The sequence below is a fragment of the Phacochoerus africanus genome, chromosome 12, assembly GCF_016906955.1.
Source record: "Phacochoerus africanus isolate WHEZ1 chromosome 12, ROS_Pafr_v1, whole genome shotgun sequence".
Lineage (NCBI taxonomy): Eukaryota > Metazoa > Chordata > Mammalia > Artiodactyla > Suidae > Phacochoerus > Phacochoerus africanus.
Genome location: NC_062555.1, coordinates 39,317,141 through 39,342,427, shown reverse-complemented (window position 1 = coordinate 39,342,427; position 25,287 = coordinate 39,317,141). Strand labels below are relative to the sequence as shown.

The 25,287-nt window shown below is 43.3% G+C and overlaps 1 protein-coding gene across 1 annotated transcript in view; it reads left to right on the top strand.

The window, feature by feature from the left end:
* Positions 1-3,497: 3,497 nt before the first annotated feature.
* Positions 3,498-25,287, top strand: part of ACO1 (aconitase 1) — a 64,349-nt gene continuing 42,559 nt past the window's right edge. The window contains exons 1-3 of the mRNA XM_047755544.1: positions 3,498-3,624; positions 23,219-23,337; positions 24,552-24,720. Coding sequence (XP_047611500.1) covers positions 23,241-23,337; positions 24,552-24,720 — 266 coding nt within the window. The 5' untranslated portion in view covers positions 3,498-3,624; positions 23,219-23,240. The remainder of the gene's footprint in view (positions 3,625-23,218; positions 23,338-24,551; positions 24,721-25,287) is intronic.

The following is a 25,287-nucleotide window of genomic DNA, read 5'->3' as shown; positions in this document are numbered from 1 at the left end:
TGCTGTGGTGCAACAGGATCAGCAACATCTTGGAAGCACTGGGATGCAGGTTCAATCCCTGGCCTGGTACTGGGCCAAGGATTCAGCATTGCCACAGCTGTGACTTAGGCTGTGACTACAGCTCAGATCTGATCCCTGGCCTGGGATCTCCATATGCTACAGGGTAGCAAAAAATGAAAAAAATAAAATAAAAATAAAGTGGAAACCTATGAATCAAAGGCCCCAGTGAACCAATGAACTTATTTCAGGTGGTATAATGGGGTATAAAGTTTCTCCAAAGTGATAGCTGCTACTTTTTCATCTAAATGGAGATACTTATGGGGCTAGGCGAACTGTGTCTATACAATTTCCATTTGACAAGTGAGTATAATGGGCCTTTCCCTTATAGGTTGTCAAGTCTTAGTTGACCGACCCCAAAATGGGGACATCAGACTACAGAGTTGCTAGCCCTCTATGTATGGATCAGCCATTTGGCTTTTTTTTTTTTTTTTTTTCTGTACCAGTGGCATATGAAAGTTTCCAGGCAAGGAATCAAGACTGAGCCACCACAGTGACCCAAGGTACTACAGTGACAATACCAGATCCTACACCCACTGCATCACAGGGAAAATCCCCAGGGATTCAGCTCCCCCCCCCCATTTTTTAAAGTTTTATTGAAATATAATTGATTTATCTTTGGGGGAGGCGCATCCATGGCATATAGAGGTTCCCAGGCTAGGTGTCGAACTGGAGCTGCAGCTGCTGGCCTACACCACAGCAACACAGGATCTGAGCTGCATCTGCAACCTAAACGGTAGCTTAAGGCAATGGAAGATCTTTAACCCACTGAGCGAGGCCAGGGATTAAACTTGCATCCTGACAGATACTAGTCAGATTTGTTTCTGCTGAGCCACAACAGGAACTCCTGAAGTAAAACTGACTTATAATGTTGTGATCATTTCTGCTCTACAACAAAGTGATTCGGTTATACATATGCCACGCATCCATTCTTTTTTAGATTCCTTTCCCATATATATCAACACAGAATACTTCGTAGTTTCCTGTGCTATACAGTAGTCATTCCATATATCACAGTGTACATAAGCCAATCCCAAACCCCAGGCATTCATCTTTAAGAAGCCCTTGGTGACAGGTCACTAGCTGCCCCCTTTTTAAGAGGTGTATTTACTGCCTGTATCTGACAGGTGGCAGTGTTGTACTGGGAAACTGCCTCTCTGAGTGGCCATCATGCCTGTCCTTAAAGCTGTGATTGCCATCTCTTAGATTTTGCCTTCTTTTTCTAGACCACCAGGAAGAGGACTGAGGTTACCTCTCTACATACTTCAGTCTGAATGGAAGTATCCCTTCTGGACTTCATGAGCATTTACAATACTAGCATGTACAACATAAATATCAGGTATATGTTCAGCTGTGAATAACTCAACACATTATCATTTTCTGGAAAAAAAATGAAATAAGTCAATAGCAGCAACTTCAGAAGAGTGACATTACTGCTCCCGATTCCAACATCTCCACCCCCAGGATAGGGAGCATCTTTACCTGTGAGCACCTAAATTACAGGACTGCAGCAGGGACCTCTGTGCTATCAGGGAGATGCAGCCCTGAAAATAATTACAAATTCTAGACCATATGGTAACAGATCAGTGTTCCCTCCTAAGACATTTAAGATCCTCTTCTTTTCTGCAAAGAATAAATAACATATAACCTCACAATAGCCAATGTTCATATAAATAAAATTTTATTTGGTTGCATAGAATGTAAAGCACAAGCTCTGGAATTAGATCAGCCTTTGCTCAAACCCTGGCAACACCACTTACAAGTTATATGACCTGAAGCAGGTCATATAATCATTCTGAATCTCAGTTTCCTCATCTGCAAAATGGCAACAATGTCACAAGTCTCCAAGGGCTCTTGTAAGGATTCAATGGGACATTTAATCACATTTGGTTTGTATTAGTAGCTATGTTGAGGGGATTGGTGCTTAATTGTAAAGCAGATGGCCAGGGGATCCTGGTTTCCTGCGAAGGCAGCTCAGGAATTAAGGCACTCAGTAAGAAAGAGGGCATAAAAATTAAGACTATGACTGGCGTGGAAGGGGTGGCAGTTGGATATTTGTGGGAGGCTAAGATGACCCAAGAATTGCCTTTCCTTGTTATGAATGTAGCTTTTTCTTTCTTTTTCTTTTCTTTTTAGGGCCACATTCATTCCCAGGCTGGGGGTCGAATAGGAGCTACAGCTGCCTACACCTAGATCCAAGTGGTATATGCAACCTATACCACAGCTCAAGGCAGCAACGCCAGATCCTTAATCCACTGAACGAGGCCAGGGATTGAACGCAAGTCCTCATGGACACTGTTTGGGTTCATGACCCAGTAAGCTACAATGGGAACTCCTCAGGTTGGAGTTTGTTCAATGAAAATGAATGAAAGGACTTTAGAAAGTGGGTGAGAAAAAAGTCTTCTCCCATACTGGAAATAAAATGGATATGCCCTCTTTCAAAATTAAAGATAACCTTTTATATTTAAATATAAAATTTAAGTAGGGGACAGCTATAGCCTACCGTGCAGCATGATGAAATGGGGCTTAAGAGTCAGAAATCCCTGGGGACTGAATCCCAGCTAAGGAACATTTCATGTCTGCAAAACAAGGTCATATTTCTCCCTTTATGGGGCAATTGGAAGAACTGAACTGAATAACATATGCATCACAGGGCCCTGGCAGAGTAAGTACATGGTAACTGGTAGCAGCCGGAATCAGTATTAGTTATTATTTATTCATCCTGTTTATTCAGAAACTCAAGACAGAAAACTATAATCACTCTCTATATAAACTGGGCAAGAATATCTCACCTTTCATCTAGAAAGACTTAATCATCCATATTTGCCTGAGCAGGCGCAACTCCAAGCAACATATCAAAGCCGGTGCAGACAAAAAAACCCACTCAGTGTCAACTCGGCCATGTCTCTGACTTCTGACCAGTGAACAGCCTGCATTAGGAAGTGTTGTTACACGTTAAAAAAATTTTAAAAAAATAAAATAATTAACGTTTAAACTCTGCATTCGTAATCATGGAAACTCTGAAGTCCCCGCAAGTCATTCAGCGTGCTTTACAAGTCATTAAAGACAGGGGTGGGGGTGGGGGCAAAAGGAAAGAGAGGGAAGGTGACCGCAGGTACCAGGGCACCAGATAATGAAGCCTCCACCGAGACGGCCAAATCATTTTAAAATGCAGCATTTCTTCCCCGCGCCTTGGGTTACTTTCTAGCGAGCCGGGCAGTCACACTCCACTCCCCATAGAGAGCGTGTCCCAGGCCCTGGGCCCGCGGAGGTGGATCCTGGCCGGAGACAGTTTCCGGCCAGCGACCCCAAGCCACCCTCCCTCCTGCGGGCGGGGGCGAGGTCTCCCGCAGCCTACAGGCCCCGCCCCACCCCGCCCCTCGGGCCTCGGGTCCTAGTCGGGCACCGGCCACCCCACCATCGCCCCGCCCCGGCTCCGCCCCTAGGCCGGTGGCCCGAGGGCGACAGGGGGAGGCGCTCGGAGGCAGCGGCTGGAACCAAGCAGCGCACTGGAGCGCCCCGCAGCCTGGTGCCGGGCCCCCCATCAGACCCTGCCGTGCAGTACCGGTGAGTACTACGCGGCCCGATTGACGTCCCCAGGGCCAGAGCGCTGCCCGCTCCGGCCCAGGCGGGGTGGGTGCGAGCCCGCGGCACCCGGGCACCTTCCCGGCGCCCGGCTGCAGCGCACAAGGTGGCCCGGGGCGAGGATCCGGGGAAGGCCGAGGGGAGAATCGGGGACTAGTTCCTGGGGACTGACCCCTCTCCCTGTCCCCAGCCTGTGCCGCGCGGAGGACAGGGAAATGGCTCCCCTCAGCCTTATTTGCCTGGACTGTTCGGGCCGCCGGAAGAATCCACGTTGAGACAGTTCGGGCCGGCTGATCTGGGAAGTCCTAACCCCAAAGAGGGTGTGCGCGTCTCACGGAGCTGCGGGTGGCCAGATAGGGAAATCCGCACTGAGGAGCGCACAGATGGGGAGTCCACACTAACTGCTGAAATGAAAATGGAGGGGGAAGAGACCCTCGTGGAAGGGGTGGGCACAGAGCCCGTCCTATTGGATTCAGAGATCCAGGAAGGAGCACAGGCTGCCTTTCCTAATTCAGCCAGCACTTCAGAATGGCCCATCCTCCCTCCCTGCCACACTTAGAACCCTCCTCAGGGGGTGGTGTGAGGAGGCAGGGTGAGGGTGTTCCCGGGTGGGGGTAGGGAGTCTGGACAGCCTCTAGGATAGCCGTTCTCAAACTTTGGGGGAAGGAGTCAAAAACCCCTTTACTTAGGACTTTGGTTTATGTGGGTTATATGTATATGTACCATACATAACTAAAACAGAAACGTTTATTTAGAAATTCAGTTAAAAATAATAATGGATGTATTATATGTTGATATATTTTCATGAAAATAACCATTCTTTTCAAAACGGAATCTTAATGGGAAGAGTGGCATTGTATTGTATTTTTGCAAATCTCTTTAATGTCAGGTGTAATAGACAGCAGCTAGATTCCTACATCTGCTTCTGCATTCAGACTGTTGCACTATTACATGTGATATAGCCTCTGGAAAACTGCACTGTAGACTCCTGAAAATGTGAGAGCGAGGATAGCAAATAGCATCTTGGTATTATTATGAAATGGTTTTGACCACGTGGCTCTCTTGGGTCCCCAGTACCACACTTTGAGAACCACTGGTCTAAGAAAATGCTTCAGAGGCTTTAGTCACTTCACCGGGCTTTAGGCCCGCTTCTTATTTGTGATCTTTCTCTGAATGGGAACACACACCACCCCCTGTGTGGACAGTGTTAACCTCTGGTAGGTTCAGCCAAGCCTGACCTCACTCTGGAAACCGGCAGGGCTCTCAGATGCCTCTGGCTGCCTGCAGAGCTGAGCCGTGCGTGTCCAGATTGTGGCAGTCATGTGGCACACAGGACCTGTGCCTTCAGAGACCTGCCAATGGGGAGCCGGGGTCAAGTGTGGAGGAGTTTGTGCAAGTTGAGAAGTTCATTTCCAAAAGAACAGGGAGGCATGTTTTTGCCTTCCTTTCCTCCATGTTCATTTCTGAACATGGCTGGCTGTGTGGCCTGGAGTTTACTGGAATATGATCCCCCCAATCTTGGGGCTCCTTCACTTTGCACTTTCAGAGCTATGTCCCTGTGAGTGGCCCTTCCTTAGCCCCTGCCAGAATCCAGTGTCTGTCCTGCCTGCTGGTGTGTGGTAGGTGTGATCCCTCACTGGATCATTTCCTTGGCTTCTTGTTCACACACATATGTAGCCTTATAAATATGTGGAAGACAGGCATACCAAACTATTAACAGTAGCCAGTTCCAGGCAGTGGTATCCAGAGTCCATGGAAGGAACCTGTTACTCTTTGTAATATCACATGTCTGCCTAGCTTACAGCATTCGTGTATTGCTTTTACCACCTGAAAACAGAGAAAACAAAAACCTAAAATCCCAACAACCTATACTTTTTAAAGGATCATTTCTCTGGTAAGAATGTTACCATCACTTCCTCTCTCCCGATAAAACAAATGACTTGAATTGTCCCATCACATTTCTGAACGGACGTATATGATACTAGTATATATTAACTCAAAATAATATGGAGAGAAAGAGCCCTCCCAGAGCAAAACAGTTTATTGAACAGTATTGTCTGCCATAAACCTCTGCCCAAGGTTAGAAGTACCAGAAAGGAGTATTCTTTAATGGATTATGATGCAGCCCTTAAACTGATGTTATAAAATGCTGCTCCATGAAATGTCATAGAACACAGTGAAACTGAAAAACATGTTACCCAAGACTCTTTCCCTGTGATCCTGTTGCTATGAGGAGAGAAAGTTTGTGCATGTACATACAGATCTGCACATGCGTGGACAGAGGCGAAAGCTATGCCAAACGCTGAGTGATTTTTCTCTTGGTTGTGGGTTCAGTGGGTTTTTAGATGTTCTTCACTTTGCTTATTAATACTTTCTAGTAAGTACTAAGCAAGCGTCACACTTGATATGACAAAAAACAACCCCTATGGTTACTTGTACACCGAGGACAACATAGTTGCCTTCATTTTTCTTAGCTTGACTTAACCACCAGAGCCCTGAACAGGCCCCTGCTACTTACTCCCTTTCTTCAGTGGGAGGCGGAGAAAGAAGTATGGAGTGAGAGGCATGCATTTGTGTATTGCTTTTATAACCTGAAAACAGAAAAAAACAGGACCCATACAGACCTAAATCACACTGAGCAGTGTCTTCTTCCCCCTGTAGAGTCAGCTCCAACCTCAGCCCTGCCTTCCCCCTCCAAGCGACCTAGAGATTAGAAAGTCCTTTATCAGAGTAGCACCCTCACCTAAGAAGCCGTCAGCTGACCCTCTCCCCAAACTGAATGGCCTCATTTCTTCTTCTTTTTTTTTTTTTTTGTCTTTTTAGGGCTGCACCCACAGCATATGGAGGTTCCCAGGCTAAGGGTCACATCCAAGCTGTAGCTGCACCAGATCTGAGCCACATCTGCAAGCTACACCGATCTACACCACAGCTGACGGCAATGCTGGATCCTTAACCCACTGAGCAAGGCCAGGGATCGAACCTATGTCCTCATGGATGCTAGTCAGATTCGTTTCTGCTGAGCCACAACGGAAACTCCAGCCTTCATATCATTTCAAGCCATTTTTAATGGAAAATTTCAGACACACAAAGAAGTGGAGAGTCTAAATCCCCAGCTTCAACAATTATGAGCATTAACATTTGGCCAGAGTCTTGTTTCATTTAAACATTTCCTCAAACTCTTTTTTTTCCCTCTTCTAGGAGTAAGCATCTTCATTTTCAACTGTATAAACGAACAAGAAAGTATTTGTTGTGTCTTTTTAGTAATGTGCATGACCTGGCTGCTGTTGCAAAATCTTAAAATTCTTCTACCCTCATGTCAGCTGAGCCCTGGGTGGACTTTGAGCACTCGCTGTGTGGTCCCACTTCTCTGCTTCTGCATGTGCTTTCCTCTCTGCCTTCCCCTCTAAATCAATCTTCCCTCTTTCCTTCTCTCAGTTCTCCTCTGTTAAGCCTTTCTCAACTCCCATATTGTAGCTGTCTTTTCTGTGACCTGTCTTATGACCCCTAACATATTATAGTTCTTTGCGTGCTTATCTTAGTCTCCTTGTCAGATAGTAATCTTTGTAATATTCATGTGAAACAAGGTTTTCCTTGTCTCCTTTTCTCCTGTGGAGTTTAACAATGTTTAATGCAACAAAGACGCTCAAGAAGTAGATGCTAGATTTAAATTGATTGTTTTTGGAGAAAAATGTTGATTGCAAGAGAAATGCATCACGTTCAAAGGGAAAAATTCAGGTATTGCCTAGGAGCACAAATATTTTATCTCACCTACAAGATTTTTAAGAATTTTAAAGAACTGCAACAAAAAGAATTTTCCATTTGAGCCAATATAAAAAAGACAGATTTTTTTTGAGGAAAATGTCTTTCTTTACGGTCTGTTGTCCTTTTTCCACACATGTTTTGTTGTGTTCCCCCCCTTCCCCCACATTTGTTTCATTTTTTTTAATCTGGAGCATTTAGTTCTTCTCTGATTCTAAAATTGTTTTTAGAATATCTATGGTGTTTTAAGAGGTAGGTTTAAATCTTCAGTAAAAGAAATAGGTTACATTTAGGATCCACATGCCTCATGAAGAAGGTGACGTCAATCAATCCCATGAATAATAGAAGCTCACAGATACAGAGTTATTCCCATTGTCCACCAGTTCTTCATCTGCTGCCCCATTTCATTATCACAGCCGCCCTTGTGAGCTGGGCAGAGCAGGGCAATGCAGGTATTGTTACCTTAAGTTTGCAAAGAAGTAAACCGAAGTTTAAGCAGAGTGAATCTTGTCTAGGGCAGAAAGTGGCAGAGTCTGATTTTAAGTGTAGATTAGCACCAAATGGCTTTGGGATTAGATGTTGAAAACATGTAAAGACAGGAAGCTCTTCTCTCTAAGCATTATAGGTGTTTGGGAGCCAGACCAGGTTCTTGAAGTATAAACCTATCCCTAAAAACACAGAACTAGGGACATTCCGTTGTGGCGCAGTGGAAACAAATCCAACTAGTATCCATGAGGATGCAAGTTTGATCCCGGGCCTCTCTCAGTGGGTCAGGGACTGGATGTTGCTGTGAGCTGTGGTGTAGGCCGGCAGCTGCAGCTACAATTTGACCCCTAGCTGGGAACTTCCATATGCAGCAAACACACACACACACACACACACACAAAACTAACCAAAGTGATGTCACATTCTCTGAACCAGTCATTTCTCAGGTTCCCCTTTAGTTTTTGTTGTAAAAGTTAATCCACTTTCTGATGAATCAGCCAGGCCGCTGTGCGTGAACACTGGTGGGGTTCTTTCTCATTCTCTTTTTGTAACTTGAGAACTCTGGGGAAACCCATTTTTGAATAGTGTGAACTGCCTGGGCTTTTACTCAAATTGACGTGTGAGCACATAATTATTCCTTAACCTCATCATCCTTCCATGACTGTTACTGTAAAATTACAAAGCAAAGTACACATTGTGGCTCAGTTTGCAAAGAGAGCGTGTCAGTCTAAGACTGACTGTCCTCCCACATGGTCACGAGGCTTGAATTTTAGGTTGAAAAGAAAAGTGAACAAATCATTGTGGTCATTACCTACAAGAGCTGCACAGACAGACTCAGTACAGTTCTGTAACAGTGGTGGGGTCAAGAGCAGCCTCCTGATTGGTTTTAAGAATTATGTTTCATAAAACCCCTGTTTGCTCAGATAAGGAATCAGTTGCATCTTAACAGCTAGTGATGCCTGGTGATGATGGGTTTCTGACATCAACCAATACTTGAAAAGTTATCTATCATACGAATTTTGCCAAAATCAAGGATATTTTAGGGGAAATTAGAGGTTGACTATCTAGTCCTCACATATGTACCTTAGAGTTTGAAGACCATTTTAAAGTGAGATTTAACTTCCTTTTTTGTTTGTTTTGTTTTTTTAGGGCCGCATCTGTGGCATATGGAGGTTCCCAGGCTAGGGGTCAAATCAGAGCTATTGCTGCAGGCCTACGCCACAGCCACAGCAACGCCAGATCTGAGCCGCATCTTCGATCTGTGCCACAGCTCAGGGCAATGCCAGATCCTAACCCACTGAGCGAGGCCAGGGATCGAACCACAACCTCATGGTTCCTAGTCTGATTAGTTTCTGCTGTGCCAAGATAGGAACTCTTTTTTTATTTTATTTTACTTTAGATTTAACTTCTTTAATCCATTTAGTTAATTAGGGGTTTGGGATGAAGAGTGACTATAAAATGCTATTCCTTGTGCCACCTATTGGGGGCAGCATGGCGCAAGGGAGCGAGTCCTGGCATCAGGGGCCTGAGTTTGACACCCATCCTGGCCACTTACTATTCACAGGGCACTAGCAAGTTACTTACCCTCCCCGATCCTCAGTCTTCTCATCTGTAAAATGGGATGGTGATGCCTTTCTCACAGTTGTTGAGGGACAATGCAGATAAGGTGTCTGGCACCCCATAAGCAACCCATCCACTACTGATATAGCATGGACTGCTGAGCAGTGTCGTAACCTCCTCACCAGTCTTTGTGTCACTGAAGGGCGAGAGGGACTCTGCTCTCTTTATCCCATCAACGCCAAATCAGTGTCCACCAATGTCAAATGTATGAATGAATCAACATTAGTCCCTTCTCTGAGACAATTCAATGAGGCCCAGGTACCAGATACATCATGGTTGTATGCTGCTCTGTTACTTGTCACATCTTTGACCCAATGAAATGACCATTGCATGTAGATGCCATGCCACCGTGTGGGCCACTAAGATAAGACTACAGCTGGGCTTAAGGTTGGATGGACTTGAATTTGAGTTTGAGTTCCCTCTCAAGACACCGACAGTCAGACTGCAGCTTTCCAGCTCCTAACCACATGGCTATACCAGGAAAGAATGTGCTGGTCAGAAAACAGGAACCTCACAGCCTCCCGGCAGCTGCCTTTCTTCTGGAAAACTAAGAAACATGTGGGTTTATACCTCTAGCTTCCAGGAACACTACTAGCACGAGTCATTCTTGAGTCCGAGCAGTGCTGAAGTGGGTGGGGGTTGATGACCTCAGAAACATGGTGAATTCATGGAGAGAAATGCTGCCCTGGGAGAAATGCTGCCTGACAGCCTGCCTTTTGTGGTGACACTCTTAATTCCTAAATCTGAGTTAGAGAAGTTAATTACCAGTCTACAAAATGAGTTCAGAGTTTGAAGAAACTACACCGCCTTCTTAAATAATGGTTATTGACCAGGCTGTTAACTACTGCTGCTGCCCCCGCTCCCAACTGCTTCTTCCTATACTTTCTGGACAAATGTTTCATGACCCCACAAGAACTTTCTTTTCTCGGTCCATCTCTGGAATTAGAAATCTGAAGACTTTTTGTGAAATTCTGATTATATTAGCCCACAGAAAATAACTCTTTCTGTTCTTTGGAGTGTATGTTACTGTAGTTAATTTAAAATGAGCTTAAAGGATGTGTCAGGTAAGTGTTCTCTTTTGGGAATTACATATGGTGTTGTGCCATCTTAGCTACTGAGTCTGGAATAGGGGGACCTTAAAGAAGAAGGAGCCACTTGATAAGACAGTGTCATGGCCTTGGTCCTGGTTCCCCGAAGCTTGACCACTGTCTTTGGCAGGGCTATGCACATCTCCTAAGTGAGTCATGATCATTTTTATCATACATCCTGAAAATTTCCAGTGTTACTTAATGAGGTTCAGGGAAACAGAAAGGTTACATTTCAGGAAGTAGCTACTTTTTAACTGACAATTTAATACTTTGATGTTCTGAGTTAATTTCCTACCAAAACTAAATCCCAATGTTGGAAGCATACGATATAGACCAAGTGTAAAGTTTGGAGAGTACTTTGTAATTTGTCCTTAGAGTCTCTACGGTGGCTGGCCCTCTACTCCTCACCTCTTTGTGAAGCCTCTTTGATCTCCTGAAACCCTTCCAGGCGGACCCTTCCTACTGCCCTCCTCTTGCTGTATCCACAGAACTGGTCACAGCCTGACATTCCACCTGCCCTTCATTTATTTGTTTCGTCTATTTCTTTTTACTAAAATGGAAGTATCCTGAAGAGGGGTTGTCAGTTTTGTTCCTGGGTGCATTCCCAATGCCTAAAACAGTTCCCGGCACATATTAGATGGTTAACATTAAATATACATTGAGTACATGAATGAAATAATCTCATAGAATTTTTTCCCTCAGAAGGAACTTTTTAGATCATCAACTGGGAAAGTGAGGCACAGGAAGGCTATATGGCTTCTTCAGAATGAAACTGAATCATTTAAAAACTGTTACAGCTCTTTTAAGAAATCTAGGAATACATGTGAAGCATTCTGGCCAATGGTCTAGGATAAGAGAGAAGAAGTGAAAATAGACTGATAACTTAAAAATCTAGCAAAAAGAGACAGGTTATTGTGTGATGGCAGAGCTTTCTGAAGGCGAGTCTTGTTCATTTTTGTGGTGTAAAGTGCACCTTGCATTAATTAGTGCTCAAGAAAAATGTGTTGATGGACTTGGTTGTATTGTTTAAAAGCCATTCTTTCTCCATGACCCTCCTTCTGCACTACTCTTCTTCTTTTCTTTCTTTCATTCTCTCCCCAAATAGACAATTACACTTATGGCTTCTCCTTTCAAATTCTTTTGGTTACAAGTATCACATTTAAGAGATTTCTGTGTTGTTTCTGTACTTTTATGAACAGCTAAGATGATCAAAGAGGTGACTTGGTCTCTGGGAAAAGAGATATTTAGTTATTCCAGTTTCCCAGATGCATCTGCATCAAGTAAAGAACGAATATTTCTAGCTCTCTACTTTGTAAAAAGAACTGAGTTGACAAGCCGTGGTGGTTTGCTGCCTTGAATGGTTCTGACCTTGATCTTGTTTATATTTACATGGACATCCGTGGACTCTCGCTTTTGACAAAATGTTGTTTATACGTAGCAGGACGTTTAGATACACAACAGTCAGTTTGGGATTGGGACCAGTTAACTTCTCTTTAAACAAACAAACAAAAAAAAATGAAGCACAGCTAATCTTCGCAGTGAACGGAATTAACTCTGAGAGATGCACTGATACTACTTTAACTCTGGAGTTGGGAAAGGCAGGAAAATTCAGGAAGGGTATATTTAGAAAATATGAGAAGAGAGGAAGAGAGGTGGGTAAACCCCATGAAATGCAGGAGAAACCTCTTTGGGTTGTTTGCTTGTGTAGATTTTTAAAAAGCCGCTCTCGGGGATCTTTAGATATCCTAAGTAAACAATTTGGGTTGTGTTGACTGTACTTTATACCATAGGGCAGTGATTCTCTCACTAATCACCTGAAAGCTCTTTCAAACTATACAGACTCCCTGGTAAAGTGATATGCACATCCTCCACTCCCCTAAAAACCCTATTCTCCCCACCCTGTAATTGATAGGAGTTCTGCTACCCAGGGTTATGCCTCTCCTCTGCTCTTTCCTCTTTCCTATTGGTGCTTAGAAAGCCTGGGGTTGGTTGTAGGACTGGTTCAGATCCATGCTTTTTTTTTTTTTTTTGGCTTTTTAGGGCATATGTGCAGCAAATGGAAGTTCTCAGGCTAAGGGTCAAATCGGAGTTACAGCCGCTGGCCACAGCCACAGCATTGCCAGATTGGAGCCACATCTTCGACCTACACAGCAGCTCACAGCAACATGGGGTCCTTAACCCCAGGGATCGAACCTGCATCCTCATGGATTCTAGTCAGTTTCGTTAACCGCTGAGCCACGAAGGGAACTCCTCGTGCTTCTTTCTCTATCATAAGACAATCTAAGAGGATTCAACTCTGATAGTAGAAGCGCTCAATCTTGCATTTATAGACTCCAAAGGCTGGAATGAGACCTGAAAAGGTGACCTTTATTTTATCTGATCCTTGGCATTTAGCTAAATTCAAGTCCACTCTTCCAAACATCTCTACCAATCTGGCTGTGCCAAATAGGCGTTATCCCTGTCGGCTGGTTTTATGGTCTCAGGTGGTCTTCCAGCAAGAGTGATGTGTGGCAGCCCTCTACTCAGTCTCCCTCACAAAACCCATTTGCAAGACTGCTGCCAGGGCTTGGAAATTGTCTGGGTGACAGCACAGGTTACTGACCCCACTGGGGTTTTGCCCATGGCATAAACTAATCAATCAGTCACTCATCTTACCATAACCAACTAGGTTCAGACTGCATCAGATTCTAGAGATCCCTTCTGTAGACTACAAGTCTCAAGATCAGACAGAGGCCAAGGGCAGTCCTTGCCTCTCCAGGAGTACAGAGTCTCATCCACAGGGATAGCTCAGTGAGGTCCCCTTGGAGATGAGAACATTTGGTCACCAGAGACCATCTTAATGTCACTCAGTTTGGCTTTTCTGGCAGACAGGCAGTTTACAGAAGAAGAAATTGAGATGTCTAACAAAGGGATGAAAAAGTATTCACCTTCACTAACTAGAGCAATGCTCAAGATTAGCTTTTTAATCTCTCAATTTGGCAAAGGGGAAAGACAATTATGTTGCCTGGTTTAGGCACCTCCATTTACTGGCTGCTTCCAAGAAGGGTCATGAAATTGGTACAGCCTTTCCCAAGCAGTCTGGTGATGTGCAACCAGATAGGGATATCAGAGCCCTTCACCCAGCAGTCCCACTTCTAGGAAGTGAAAGCTCAGAGTTTAAGGAAATGGATTAAGGACCTATTTGAAGAAGTGTATATAAAAGGTTGCAAGCATTGTTTGAATGTTAATACTTGGAAACAACCTACATATTTTAATAATAAGAGATTTAAATAAATTCTTATATCTCTGAATGATAGTTTTTTTTTTGGGGGGGGGTTGGTCCTTTGTCTTTTAGGGCCACACCCACGGCATATTGAGGTTCTCCAGCTAGGGGTCTAATTGGAGCTGTACCCGCCAGCCACAAACACAGCCACAGCAACATCAGATCCAAGCCGTGTCTGTAACCTACACCACAGCTCACAGCAACGCTGGATCCTTAACCCACTGAGCAAGGCCATAGATCAAACCCGCAACCTCATGCTTCCTAGTCAGATTTGTTAACCACTGAGCCACAATGGGAACTCCATTTATTTTTAGATTCCATATAGTTCCTTCCAGGTCTCATTTTTTAAATTGGGATGTTTGTTTCTTGGTATTGAACTGTATGATCTGTTTATATGTTCTGTATATTCACTAACCCCTTATCAGTCATGTCATTTGCAAAATCTTCCCCAATTTAGGTTGTCTTTTCATTTTGTAGATGATTTCCTTTGTTGTGCAAAACCAAATGGGAATTAGGTCCCATTTGTTTATTTTTGCTTTGGTTTCCTTTGCTTTAAGAGACAGGCCCAAAAAATATTACTACAACTTATGTCAAAGAGTGTTCCACCCATGTTTTCTTCTAGGAGTTTAATGGTTTCTGGTCTTACATTTAAGTCTTTAACCATTTTGAGTTTATTTTTGTGTATGGCGTTAGAAAATTTTCTAGGAGTTTCTGTCGTGGTGCAGCAGAAACGAACCCAACTAGTATCCATGAGGATGTGGGTTTGATTCCTGGCCTTGCTCAGTGGGTTAAGGATCTGGTGTTGCCGTGAGTTGTGGTGTGGGTCACAGAAGTGACTCAGATCCTGCATTGCTGTGGTGTAGGCCGGCAGCTATAGCTAGGATTCGACCCCTAGCTTAGGAACTTCCACATGCCATGGGTTCCGCCCTAAAAAAAAGAAATAAAGAAAGAAAGAAAAGAAAATGTTCTAATTTCATTCTTTCACATGTAGCTGTCCAGTTTTCTCTGACTTACTTCACTAAGCACAATACCCTCCAGGTCCAGTCGTTATGGAAGGCAAAATTTTCATTCTTTTTTATAGCTGAGTAGTATTCCAGTGTATGTATATACCATAACTTCTTGATCCATTCATCTGTTGATGGATACTCAGGTTGCTTCCACATCTTAGCTATTGTAAACAATGCTACTGTGAACACTGGAGTGCATGTATCTTTTCAAATTAGTGTTTTGATTTTCTTTGGATACATACCCAGCATTGGAATTGCTGAATCACGATAGGTCTATTTTTAGATTTTGAGAACTTCCATACTGTTTTCCACAGCAGCTGGACCAATTGGTATTTTTGCCAATAGCAGATGAAGGTTCCCTTCTTCTCCTCCCCCTCCCCACATCCTTACCAGCATCGGTGGTCTTTTTCATAATAGCCATTGTGACAGGTGCGAGACTGTTGTTTTGATTTGTAAATCCACCAACACTGTGGTTTGGGTTTGCATTTCTCTGATGATTAGTGATGTTGAACATCTTTTCACATGATTCTTGGCCATCCATATGCCTTAACTTTGTATTTTTCTTTTTTGTATTCATTTATATATACAATAGGAGGTGTGTCTGGTATTTACCGCAATAGAATTGATTTGTCCTGACTCCTCTGCCTTTCTTGGAATCAACTAGTCACCCAGAGCAGATTGTTAACAGCTTAACCACAAAGTTGTTTTCCCAAAGTTTAGCTGTCAGTCAGTTCTCAGGAATTTCTAACCACATGGAAGGTTCAGTGAATGATTATAGAACTAACTCACAAACGTGCGGGAAAACTGTGATATGCCCAGGTAGTACTTTTTCCACCTCTACTTATGAAGGATTTTAAGCATTTTTCCCCCCTGCTAGAAATTTGCTTTTTATTGGAGGAGTAATCAGCTCTATTTTTTATTCCTGGGTCTACCAGTTTTAATCCTGTGACCCCAGGCAGTCACCTTCTTTTAGGGCCTCTATTTATTTCCCCATCAGGAGAATGTTAGTCATATCTAAGGTTCTTTTATCAAAAGCTCACCATTCTCTAATTTATCTCATTGCCTCCTAAGATCAGGGTGTTCCTAATGCCATGCTACATATACCCACGTGAAGTACCTTTTCAAGTCACCTGCAAGTGTCCTGAATTGAGGCCAAGGGTATGTTGGCAGCAAGCCTGTCTGAGGCTGGGGAGGAGTCCCAGCTCTAAATTTCCTTCACCTTTTTACTGGGAGCATAGTTCATGTGTCTCAGATCTTGCCTGCCTGTGCCTAATATTTAGTATTTTTAGTGATTTACTTTAAAAATCTGGTGTCCAGCACTCCCTTCCCCCACCTTCACTTGCATGCACAAAATGTACCTCTAAGGATGATGCCAAGTCCCCTAGCTGGTATTTCAGGATGGGTTAGCTTTGAGAGACACTGTTTCTCTACCAAATAATGACCTTTTCTTTCCAAATGTGAACAGATGGAGTGAAAGTTTTCAGAGACAGTGCAAGTGTCTCTTTTCGGATTTCTTTGGTTGGAGAACTGTCTGCCTGTCCCACTTGATTCAGAGGCCAGATGAATGTCAGCAGTCCTGGCGTTCTGAATACAAGTGTTCAGGAAGCACAAGCTCTTTTTTTTCCCCCCACACCCATGGTATGTGGAAGTTCCCAGGCTAGGAGTCAAATTGGAGCTACAGCTGCCAGCCTGCACCACAGCCACAGCAATGCAGGATCTGAGACGCATCTGTGACCTATACCACACCTCACGGCAATGCCAGATCCTGAACCCACTGAGCAGGGCCAGGAAGCGAATCCAAGTTTTCATGGATACTAGTCAGTTTCATTACCACTGAGCCACAATGGGAACTCCACGGAAGCACAAGTTCTGAATGAACTGCAACCTCTCTACTTAAAAGATATTATCATTTCCCCTTCTTTTCTTTTTTTTTTAAATCTCTTTTCTTTTCTTCTTTTTTTATTTGCCTCCATGCAGTCTCATCTTCTTGTGTGGAATAGAAAAGGAGTAACCCAAACATATTTCCATGCCTACTAACTCTTCCCTCTTCCAAAAAACAAAAAAAAAAACAAGGATGACTCCATTCCCCCCCCCCCAGATTCTCTCTGTTCATTCCTCTCTTTCATTAGTATTGAATGGGGATTAGATAAAACAGAAACAAGGCAGGAAGGAGGCAGAGGGAGTGGAGGTGGGAGATAAGAAAGGAATTGAAACAATGGGGTCTGTGCTTTGTGGCTGTGGAAGTAGATGGGATTCCCTGGCCAGCTGGTGGGGTTTCTCGCAAAATCATAGATCCTGGGATAATTTGAGGTCTGCAGGTCCCACAGTAATACTCAAGGTTGAGGATGGAGTAGGATTCTACCCAGGGTAAGACAGACCTAGGTAGCATTAATGATGCTTAGATTTTACCTAGATCTACACTGTTCCCAAGCCAAAGATCTTCCTACTCACACTCTCCTTGGAATGTGGTTGTTTGGGCTTCCTCTTGGCCTTGCTAAAGCACTGGGAACTCCTCTAAGCGCATTTGAAAAGAGAATGATAGAAGAAGTGAAACTGTGGTGTGGCTCTGATTTCCAGAACCCTCCAGGCTTATGTGTGGGTCGGGGGATCATTTCCCAATTTCCAAGCAAAACTAGTTTGGGGTTGCAAAAACATAGCTGCTGCTGCTTTCCATTGACCTGTGGCTCAAGAGTGGCAAGGGACATGTGACAATCAATGCCTGGCTCAAACCATCCTGCTGGAAAGAAAGAAAAGCAATTCTAGTGTTCAAACAGTCTTGTAGGAGGATTTCTCAGGCCCATGAATGTCTTCTGGCTTTTTTCAGCTCTGGGGGTTGGTTGGTGACCTCCAGCCAGCACCGCCTTCAGAACAAGAATTGCCACACCTAGGGAGGCAGCCCTAAGGAGCTGGTGGAAAAAGCCAGAGCTCAAAACCTAGCCCTGCCTCTTGCTGGACATGTGCCCTGAGGCAAGTATTTCTATCCCTCTGAGCTGCAGTTTCCTCAGCTGTAAAATGAGAATAATGATAGGCTGGAATTTACAGAGACGTTGTCAGAGTTATAGATGCTGGTGTAAAGTACCTGACAGGCACTGATTCTTAGTAATTAGTAACTGGTTCTTCTCCTAACTTGTACAGGTAAAATTTCTTTCTTTTTTTTAATAATGATTTTTATTTTCTTCCATTATAGTTGGTTTACAGTATTGTCAATTTTCTACTGCACAGCAAAGTGACCCAGTAACACACACACACACACACAAACACACACACACATTCTTTTTCTCACATTCTCCTCCATCATGCTCCATCGCAAGTGACTAGATATAGTTCCCAGTGCTATACGGCAGGTTCTCAATGCTTATCCATAAATTTCTTTCATTTATATAGTGAATCTGGACAATTAACAAGTTCCTAAGGGGAAGAGGAGGCAGACGGAGAGTGCTTTACTTAGGCCATTTTCTGCAAATACCTAGGCCATTTTCTGCAAGAGCCATATTGGTCACTATATCGGTGCTGACATATTAGCTGGTTTTGTAGGGTGGGAGGCATAGCAGGAATTGTGCTAAGGCTTCCAGAGTTCTGCCCAGGGCATTTTTAAGCTACAGGGAAGCAAACTGACATGGTGCATCCTCTCTGCATTCTGGCAGATATGGCTACAACTTCGTGACTTGTTTAACCACAGCATTTTGGCAAACTTGGGGCATCTGGCCCCTTTAGAGCTTGACATGGAGACAGGGATGATTCAGTGGTTTAAGGCTTTTTAAAGATGTGAACCACCTACCCTACCCAGTACAGTGAGGGGTTCCCACCACTTCTGGAGCTTCCCACCTGAGTTTTCTTTCTACGGTTTCCTACCATTCCTCCAAAACATTAGGAAACACAGGTCAGATAGCACCCACAGGCGTGTTTGGTTTGGCCCTCATGCTGCAGACTCCCACAGTAGTTTAGAAAAATTTAGATACCAGTATTTATAAATCAAAAGACTTGCTAAAGAAATCCAGATTGCCAGCCTCTCTTGAAAATTTGGCCCTGGCCACACGGGGCCAGCATTCCTGCATGCACTGCAGCCCTCTGCTGGAACCAAGAGGCCACTGTGCCCTTAGATGGGCAAACATGGCTCAGGCTGCCTGGCCCCACGTGGTGCTCACTCATGTCAGGCCCCTTCCTGAACTATGGTGGTATCTCAGTTGATTCCTTTCCCCTCTCAATCACACACTCTTCATGGTACCTCACTGCTTTCTGTGAATTAGTGCTCCTCAGCTGGTACTCCACAGTGACAGCAGTGATTCTCAAACTCCACATGTGTCAGAGACACCTGGGAGATTACTGACTCCTGCCCCTCCCCAGTCAGTTCTGATTCCATCACTCACGGGTGGGAACAGGAAAGTTGCCCAGGTAATGCTACTTGCACATGGTCCAGGGCATGTGCTTTTATAAATACATTTGCAACATGCCCCAGCATCCTGTGCCAGCCTTTCTTCTTTTTCAGCTTCTGTTTCAGCTGATTGGCTTTCCCTCTCCCCCACCAAATGGCAGCTCCTGCAAAAACCACCAGGGACTGGGGAGAAGAAGCAATGCCTAGCAAAGCAGGTGCTGGGCAGACGGCCCCATCCTTTCCTCTGCATTCTCTCCTGCCCCTCAGAGGTGCCTGGCCCATCCTTTCGCCTCCCACACTGGTAACTCCAGGAAGGCAGGACTGCTCCTTGCCCAGCTACTTCTCCCCAAAACTACCTGGTGCTGGACTTCAGACAGCACAGATGTATTTCTTTTGAGTTTTTCACTAGTTTTCAAACAGTTATATTTGTGCACAGTTAAAAATGCAAACACTACATACGGAGGGATATACAAGGAATCTGAGGCTTCCTCCTAGTCCTGACTTTGAGGCCTCTGTCCCTCCTAAATGAACCAGTCTCTTCTGTGTCTTTAAGATACAGGCATGTCTGTAGAGGCAAGGCACCCTTGTAACTTTTTATCCCCATGGTTGTTTTTCTATACAGACGGTTCTCTACTCACAGTAGTTTGACATAGGATTTTTTTGAGCACATTGGTGCAAAAGCGACTGGCATTCAGTAGAAACTATTTTGAATTTTGATATTTTCCTGGACTGGTGATGTGCAGTGCAGTCTCTCTTGAGATGCTGGCCAGTGGCAGCCGCAGCTCCCAGTCGGCCATGTGATCATGAGGGTAAACAACTGCTACCTTTACACCCATTCTGTACCCAGACGGCCATTCTGTTTTTCATTTTCAGTACAGTATTCAAGAAATTATGTGAGGCATTTCATTATAAAATGGGCTTTTGGAGTTCCTGTCGTGGCGCAGCGGAAACGAATCTGAGTAGGAACCATGAGGTTAAGGGTTTGATCCCTGGCCCTGCTCAGTGGGTTAAGAATCCGACGTGGCCGTGAGCCGTGGTGTAGGTCGCAGACATGGCTCAGATCTGGCGTTGCTGTGGCTGTGGCGTAGGCCAGCAGCTGTAGCTCTGATACGATCCCTAGCCTGGGAATCTCCATATGCCATGCTGTGGGTGTGGCCCTAAAAAGACAAAAAAATAAATAAATAAAATGGGCTTTGTACAAAGTTAGATGATCGTGTCCAACTATAAGCTAATGTAAGTAAGCATTGTGAGAATATTTAAGGTAAGCTAGGCTAAACTATGATACTCAATAGGTTACTACATTAAGTGCATTTCAGTTTATAATATTCTCAATTTACAATGACTTTATCAGGATGTAACTCCATCATAAGTCAAGTAAGATACTATACTCTTTTTTTTTTCCATTTTATAGGAACATGTTGATCATTCCATATCAGTCATCCCCAAAATAAGTTAAACATTTAACACTTTACTCACAAAGCCCTGGTTGAGGTAGGGGAATGTTACTGTTCTTATCTTAAAATCAAGACTGTTGAAGAATGATGGATCAATGGAAGAGACTAGAGAGTCTAGAAGTAAACCCACTCACCTATGGTCAATTAATCTTTGACAAAGGAGTCAAGAATATACAATGGAAAAAAAGTCTCTTCTGCAAGCAATGTTAGGAAAGCTACAGCTGCATTTAAATCAGTGAAGTCAGAACACACTCTCACACCATACAAAATATAAGCTCAAAATGGCTTAAAGACTTAAATATAAGACATGACACCGTAAAACTCCTAGAAGAGAACAGGCAAAACATTCTCTGACATAAACCACATAAATGTTTTCTTAGGTCAGTCTCCCAAGGCAATAGAAATAAAAGCAAAAATAAACAGATGGGACCTAATCAAACTTAAAAGCTTTTGCACAGCAAAGGAAACCATAAACAAAATGAAAAGATAACCTAAAGACTAGGAGAAAATATTTGAAAATGATGCAACTGACAAGGGCTTAAATTCCAAAATATGCTAACAGCTTTTATAATTCAACAGCAATAAAAACAAATAACCTAATCAAAAAATGGGCAGAAGACCTAAATAGACATTTATCCAAAGAAGACATATGGGTGACCAATAGGCCAAGAAAAGATGCTTATTATCACTAATTGTTAGAGGAATACAGGTCAAAACTACAATGAGTTACCATCTCACACCAGTCATTAATAAGTCTACAAATAACAAATGCTGGAGAGGGTGTGCAGAAAAGGGCACACTCCTACACCATTGGTGGAAATGTAAGCTGATGCAACCATTATGGGAAACAGTATGCGGGTTCCTCAAAAACTAAAAATAGAACTACCATGTGATCCAGAATGCCACTCCTGGGCATCTATCTAGAGAAAACCACAATTCAAAAAGATACATACACCCCAATATTCATTGCAACACTATTTGCTATAGCCAGGACACAGAATCAACCTAAATGTCCATTACAGAGAAATGGATAGAGAAGATATGGCACATATGTACAATGAAATATTATTCAGCCATGAAAAAGGAATGAAATAATGCCATTTACAGCAACATGGATGCAACTAGAGATTACCATACTAGGTGAAATAAGTCAGAAAGACAAAGAAAATACCATTATGAGATCTCCTATATGTGGCACTTTACTAGACAAAGGAGTGCCTGCTGTGGTGCAGTGGGTTAAGGATCTGACTACAGCATCTCAGGTCACTGCAGAGGCATGAGTTCAATCCTCAGCCCAGCACAGTGGGTTAAGGACCTTGCATTGCTGCAGCTGTGGCATAGGTTGCAGTGGCAGCTCAGATTTGATCCCTGGCCCATATGCCATGGGTGCAGTCAAAACAAACTAATAAAATATGACACAAATCAGGATATCTACAAGACAAAAATAGATTCACAAAGAGAGCAGACTTGTGGTTGCCAAGGGTGTGGGGTGGGGGAGGGAAAGATTAGGAGTTTGGGATTAGCATACACAAACATGGATAAGCAAGGTCCTACTCTATAGCCCAGAGAACTATATTCAATATCCTTGATAAACCATAATGGAAAAGAATATGAAAAAGAACGTGTGTGTTTGTGTGTGTATAACTGAATCATTTTGCTCTACCATAAAATTAACATTGTAAATCAACTAGACTTCAATAAAATATTAAAAAAAAAAAAAAAAAAGACTGTTGGTGAATGGATTGATTAAAGATTTTTGTCCAAGGGGCAGGACTAGAAAGCAAGTCTTCCAACTCCCATCTCCAACTGCTTTGCTTTGCTCTGAAGTTGTATAACTATTTGAAATAACTGTTTATCTCTGTGGTGGTGGCCAGGAACAGTGCCCTTTCTTGTTCGCCACTTATAATTTATAAAAAGATACAGACGTTCTGCAAAGAGGTGGGGTAGAGGGTCCTCTCCAAACACAACTGGGGATTTTGGGCCTTTAAGCCACCATGGCGTAACTTAAAGATTCCCTGATGTGAACACACTCTTGCTACCATATGCAGAAGTGTGTCAGAGGCTGCAGAGACCCTTATAACAGAAAGCCACTGCTTTCCAGTCCCTTTTTCCAAAGTTGGAGTTTTATACAAATGCACAATGTCACCTGCTCTGAGGACATCTTGCCTCCAGTCAACAAAAACATGAGTCCAGCTCAGAGGTCAGTTCATATGTTTGAGATTTACTATGCGACACATCCTTCATTTCCCCTTCTTCCTCATGTCTCATCAGCAGAAGAATGCTGGAAAGTTGTAGAAATAAGACAAAAGAAGTTTGGGATTGTATGCTCTCTTGAGAGGCAAACACTCGTTTCCACAAGGGTGTCATTTTTGTACTCATTTCTGTCCTACCTTCCACCTACTCTGAAAAGATAACAAATGATTTCTTGACATAACCGTGTACCATAACTGCAAAAAGGGCAGACGCTCATTGGAATAAATGAGGTCCAGCTTTGAGAGCCAAAATTAAATGTTCTCTGGCCTTTTCAGGGACACGTGGCCATCAGGAACCATGAGCAACCCATTTGCACACCTTGCTGAGCCTCTGGATCCTGCACAACCAGGAAAGAAATTCTTTAATTTGAATAAATTGGAAGATTCAAGATATGGTAGGTACATGGCTCTGTGATGCAAATGCTCTGACAGCTGTTGGAATATCATCTGCATAATAAATAAGCCACATAATAAATTAGCCTTCAGAAGAGTTGGGAGGAGATAGTGGACAAGTGCTGAATGGTCTTAGATTAGGCACAGGAATATGCACACACACCCTTCTCACACTGCTCCCTTCCAAGTAGGTAATAATAACTACATACATGTAGCATTTACATAACACTTAGTATAGAGAGCGTTTGTACATATATATTATTTAACCCGAATAACAATCCTGTCGGGTTACGTTTTAAAATATAACAAGTCCTGAGGAAGCTGAGTCCCAGAGAGGGTTGATGACATGATTAAATAACTACTATGTAGGTATAAGAAGAAAAACAAAAACACGTATTTTTTTTTCCCCAACTCCATGACTTTCTACCTTTGTACTTTTGCCTTTTCTGGATATTACTGGTGAATAATTCTCATGTATCAGGATGGACCATTTCTTTTGTAAAAAATAGCTTTTCTTGTGAATTACCATTGTTTTATCCTAGAAACCCCAGTTACCAATGACCATCCTATATCCTTTGAAAGATGTATATGACTATTCTTTGATTTTAATTATCATAATTGTAAAGGGGTTATTTTCTCATTTCTTAAATTAGACCCCTAGCTTGGGAACCTCCATATGCTGTGGGTGTGGCCCTGGAAAAGACAAAAAAGACAAAAAAGAAAGAAAGAAAGAAAGAAAATACTCCTAAATCCATTCAATATCCTTATATTTTATTTTATTTTATTTTTTGTCTTTTGTCTTTTTAGGGCCACACCTGTGGCATATGGAGGTTCCCAGGCTAGGGGTCTAATTGAAGCTGTTGCTACCTGCCTATGCCAGAGCCATGGCAACGCCAGATCCGAGCCGCATCTGCCACCTACACTACAGCTCGTGACAATGCAGGATCCTTAACCCACAGAGGGAGGCAGGGATCAAACCTGTGTCCTCATGGATCCTAGTCAGGTTCATTAACCACTGAGCCACAATGGGAACTCTCAATATCCTTATATTTTAAACTTTTGAGATCAGTTTAAATTCACCCCCTTTATCTATTGGAAGAATAGCATGATGCTTTGTGTCAAGTATGTATAGAGACTGGCTTTAAAGAGCTCTTATAATGAGATGTCTCATGGTATTTGTTTGTTTGTTTCCTGATGCTTTCCCCTTTACTCCTAGGACGCTTACCTTTTTCTATCAGAGTTCTCCTGGAGGCAGCCATTAGGAACTGTGATCAATTTTTGGTGAAGAAAGATGACGTGGAAAATATCCTGAATTGGAATGTGTTGCAGCATGAGAACATAGAAGTACCGTTTAAGCCTGCCCGAGTCATCCTGCAGGACTTTACGTGAGCCTAATGTCCCTTCACTCTCTTCTTCTCTGCCTCCCCTGTCACCCTCTAGAGAAAGCTTTTTAAGAACAAAAGCAAAAACAAAGTCAGTGACTATAAAATTTTTCACCCAACATCTAGAGACCTTTGAGAGCAAAAGGGGGCGGTCATCCCAGACAGCAGGAGAGAACCTCAAGGCAAGTCGGAATGGTACTCACACCAGTTTTTCCAATGCCAAAGGTCACTGTCCTTGGTCCTGAAGATCTGAGTCCCAAGTACACTAGCGAGAGTTGAAAGAAACAGCATGGAGTAGAGCTATCTTGGAATCTTTCTCCCCTCTGTCCTCTCCCCCAGGGAGCCAGATTTCAAACCACTGTCCTTGAATGTGGCTCACTTGAGGGGGGACATGGAGGTCACCAGGCCCCATGTGCTGCTCTTAGGCCTCTGCTCACATCTTGCTTGTCCCAGGACCTGCTCCCCATCACAGCCTCATTTTGAGACACTACATTTTCAATGTCTTTTATTTACTTATTTTTTTAATTTCCCCGATGTATTATTAATTTTTTTATACTATACAGCACGGTG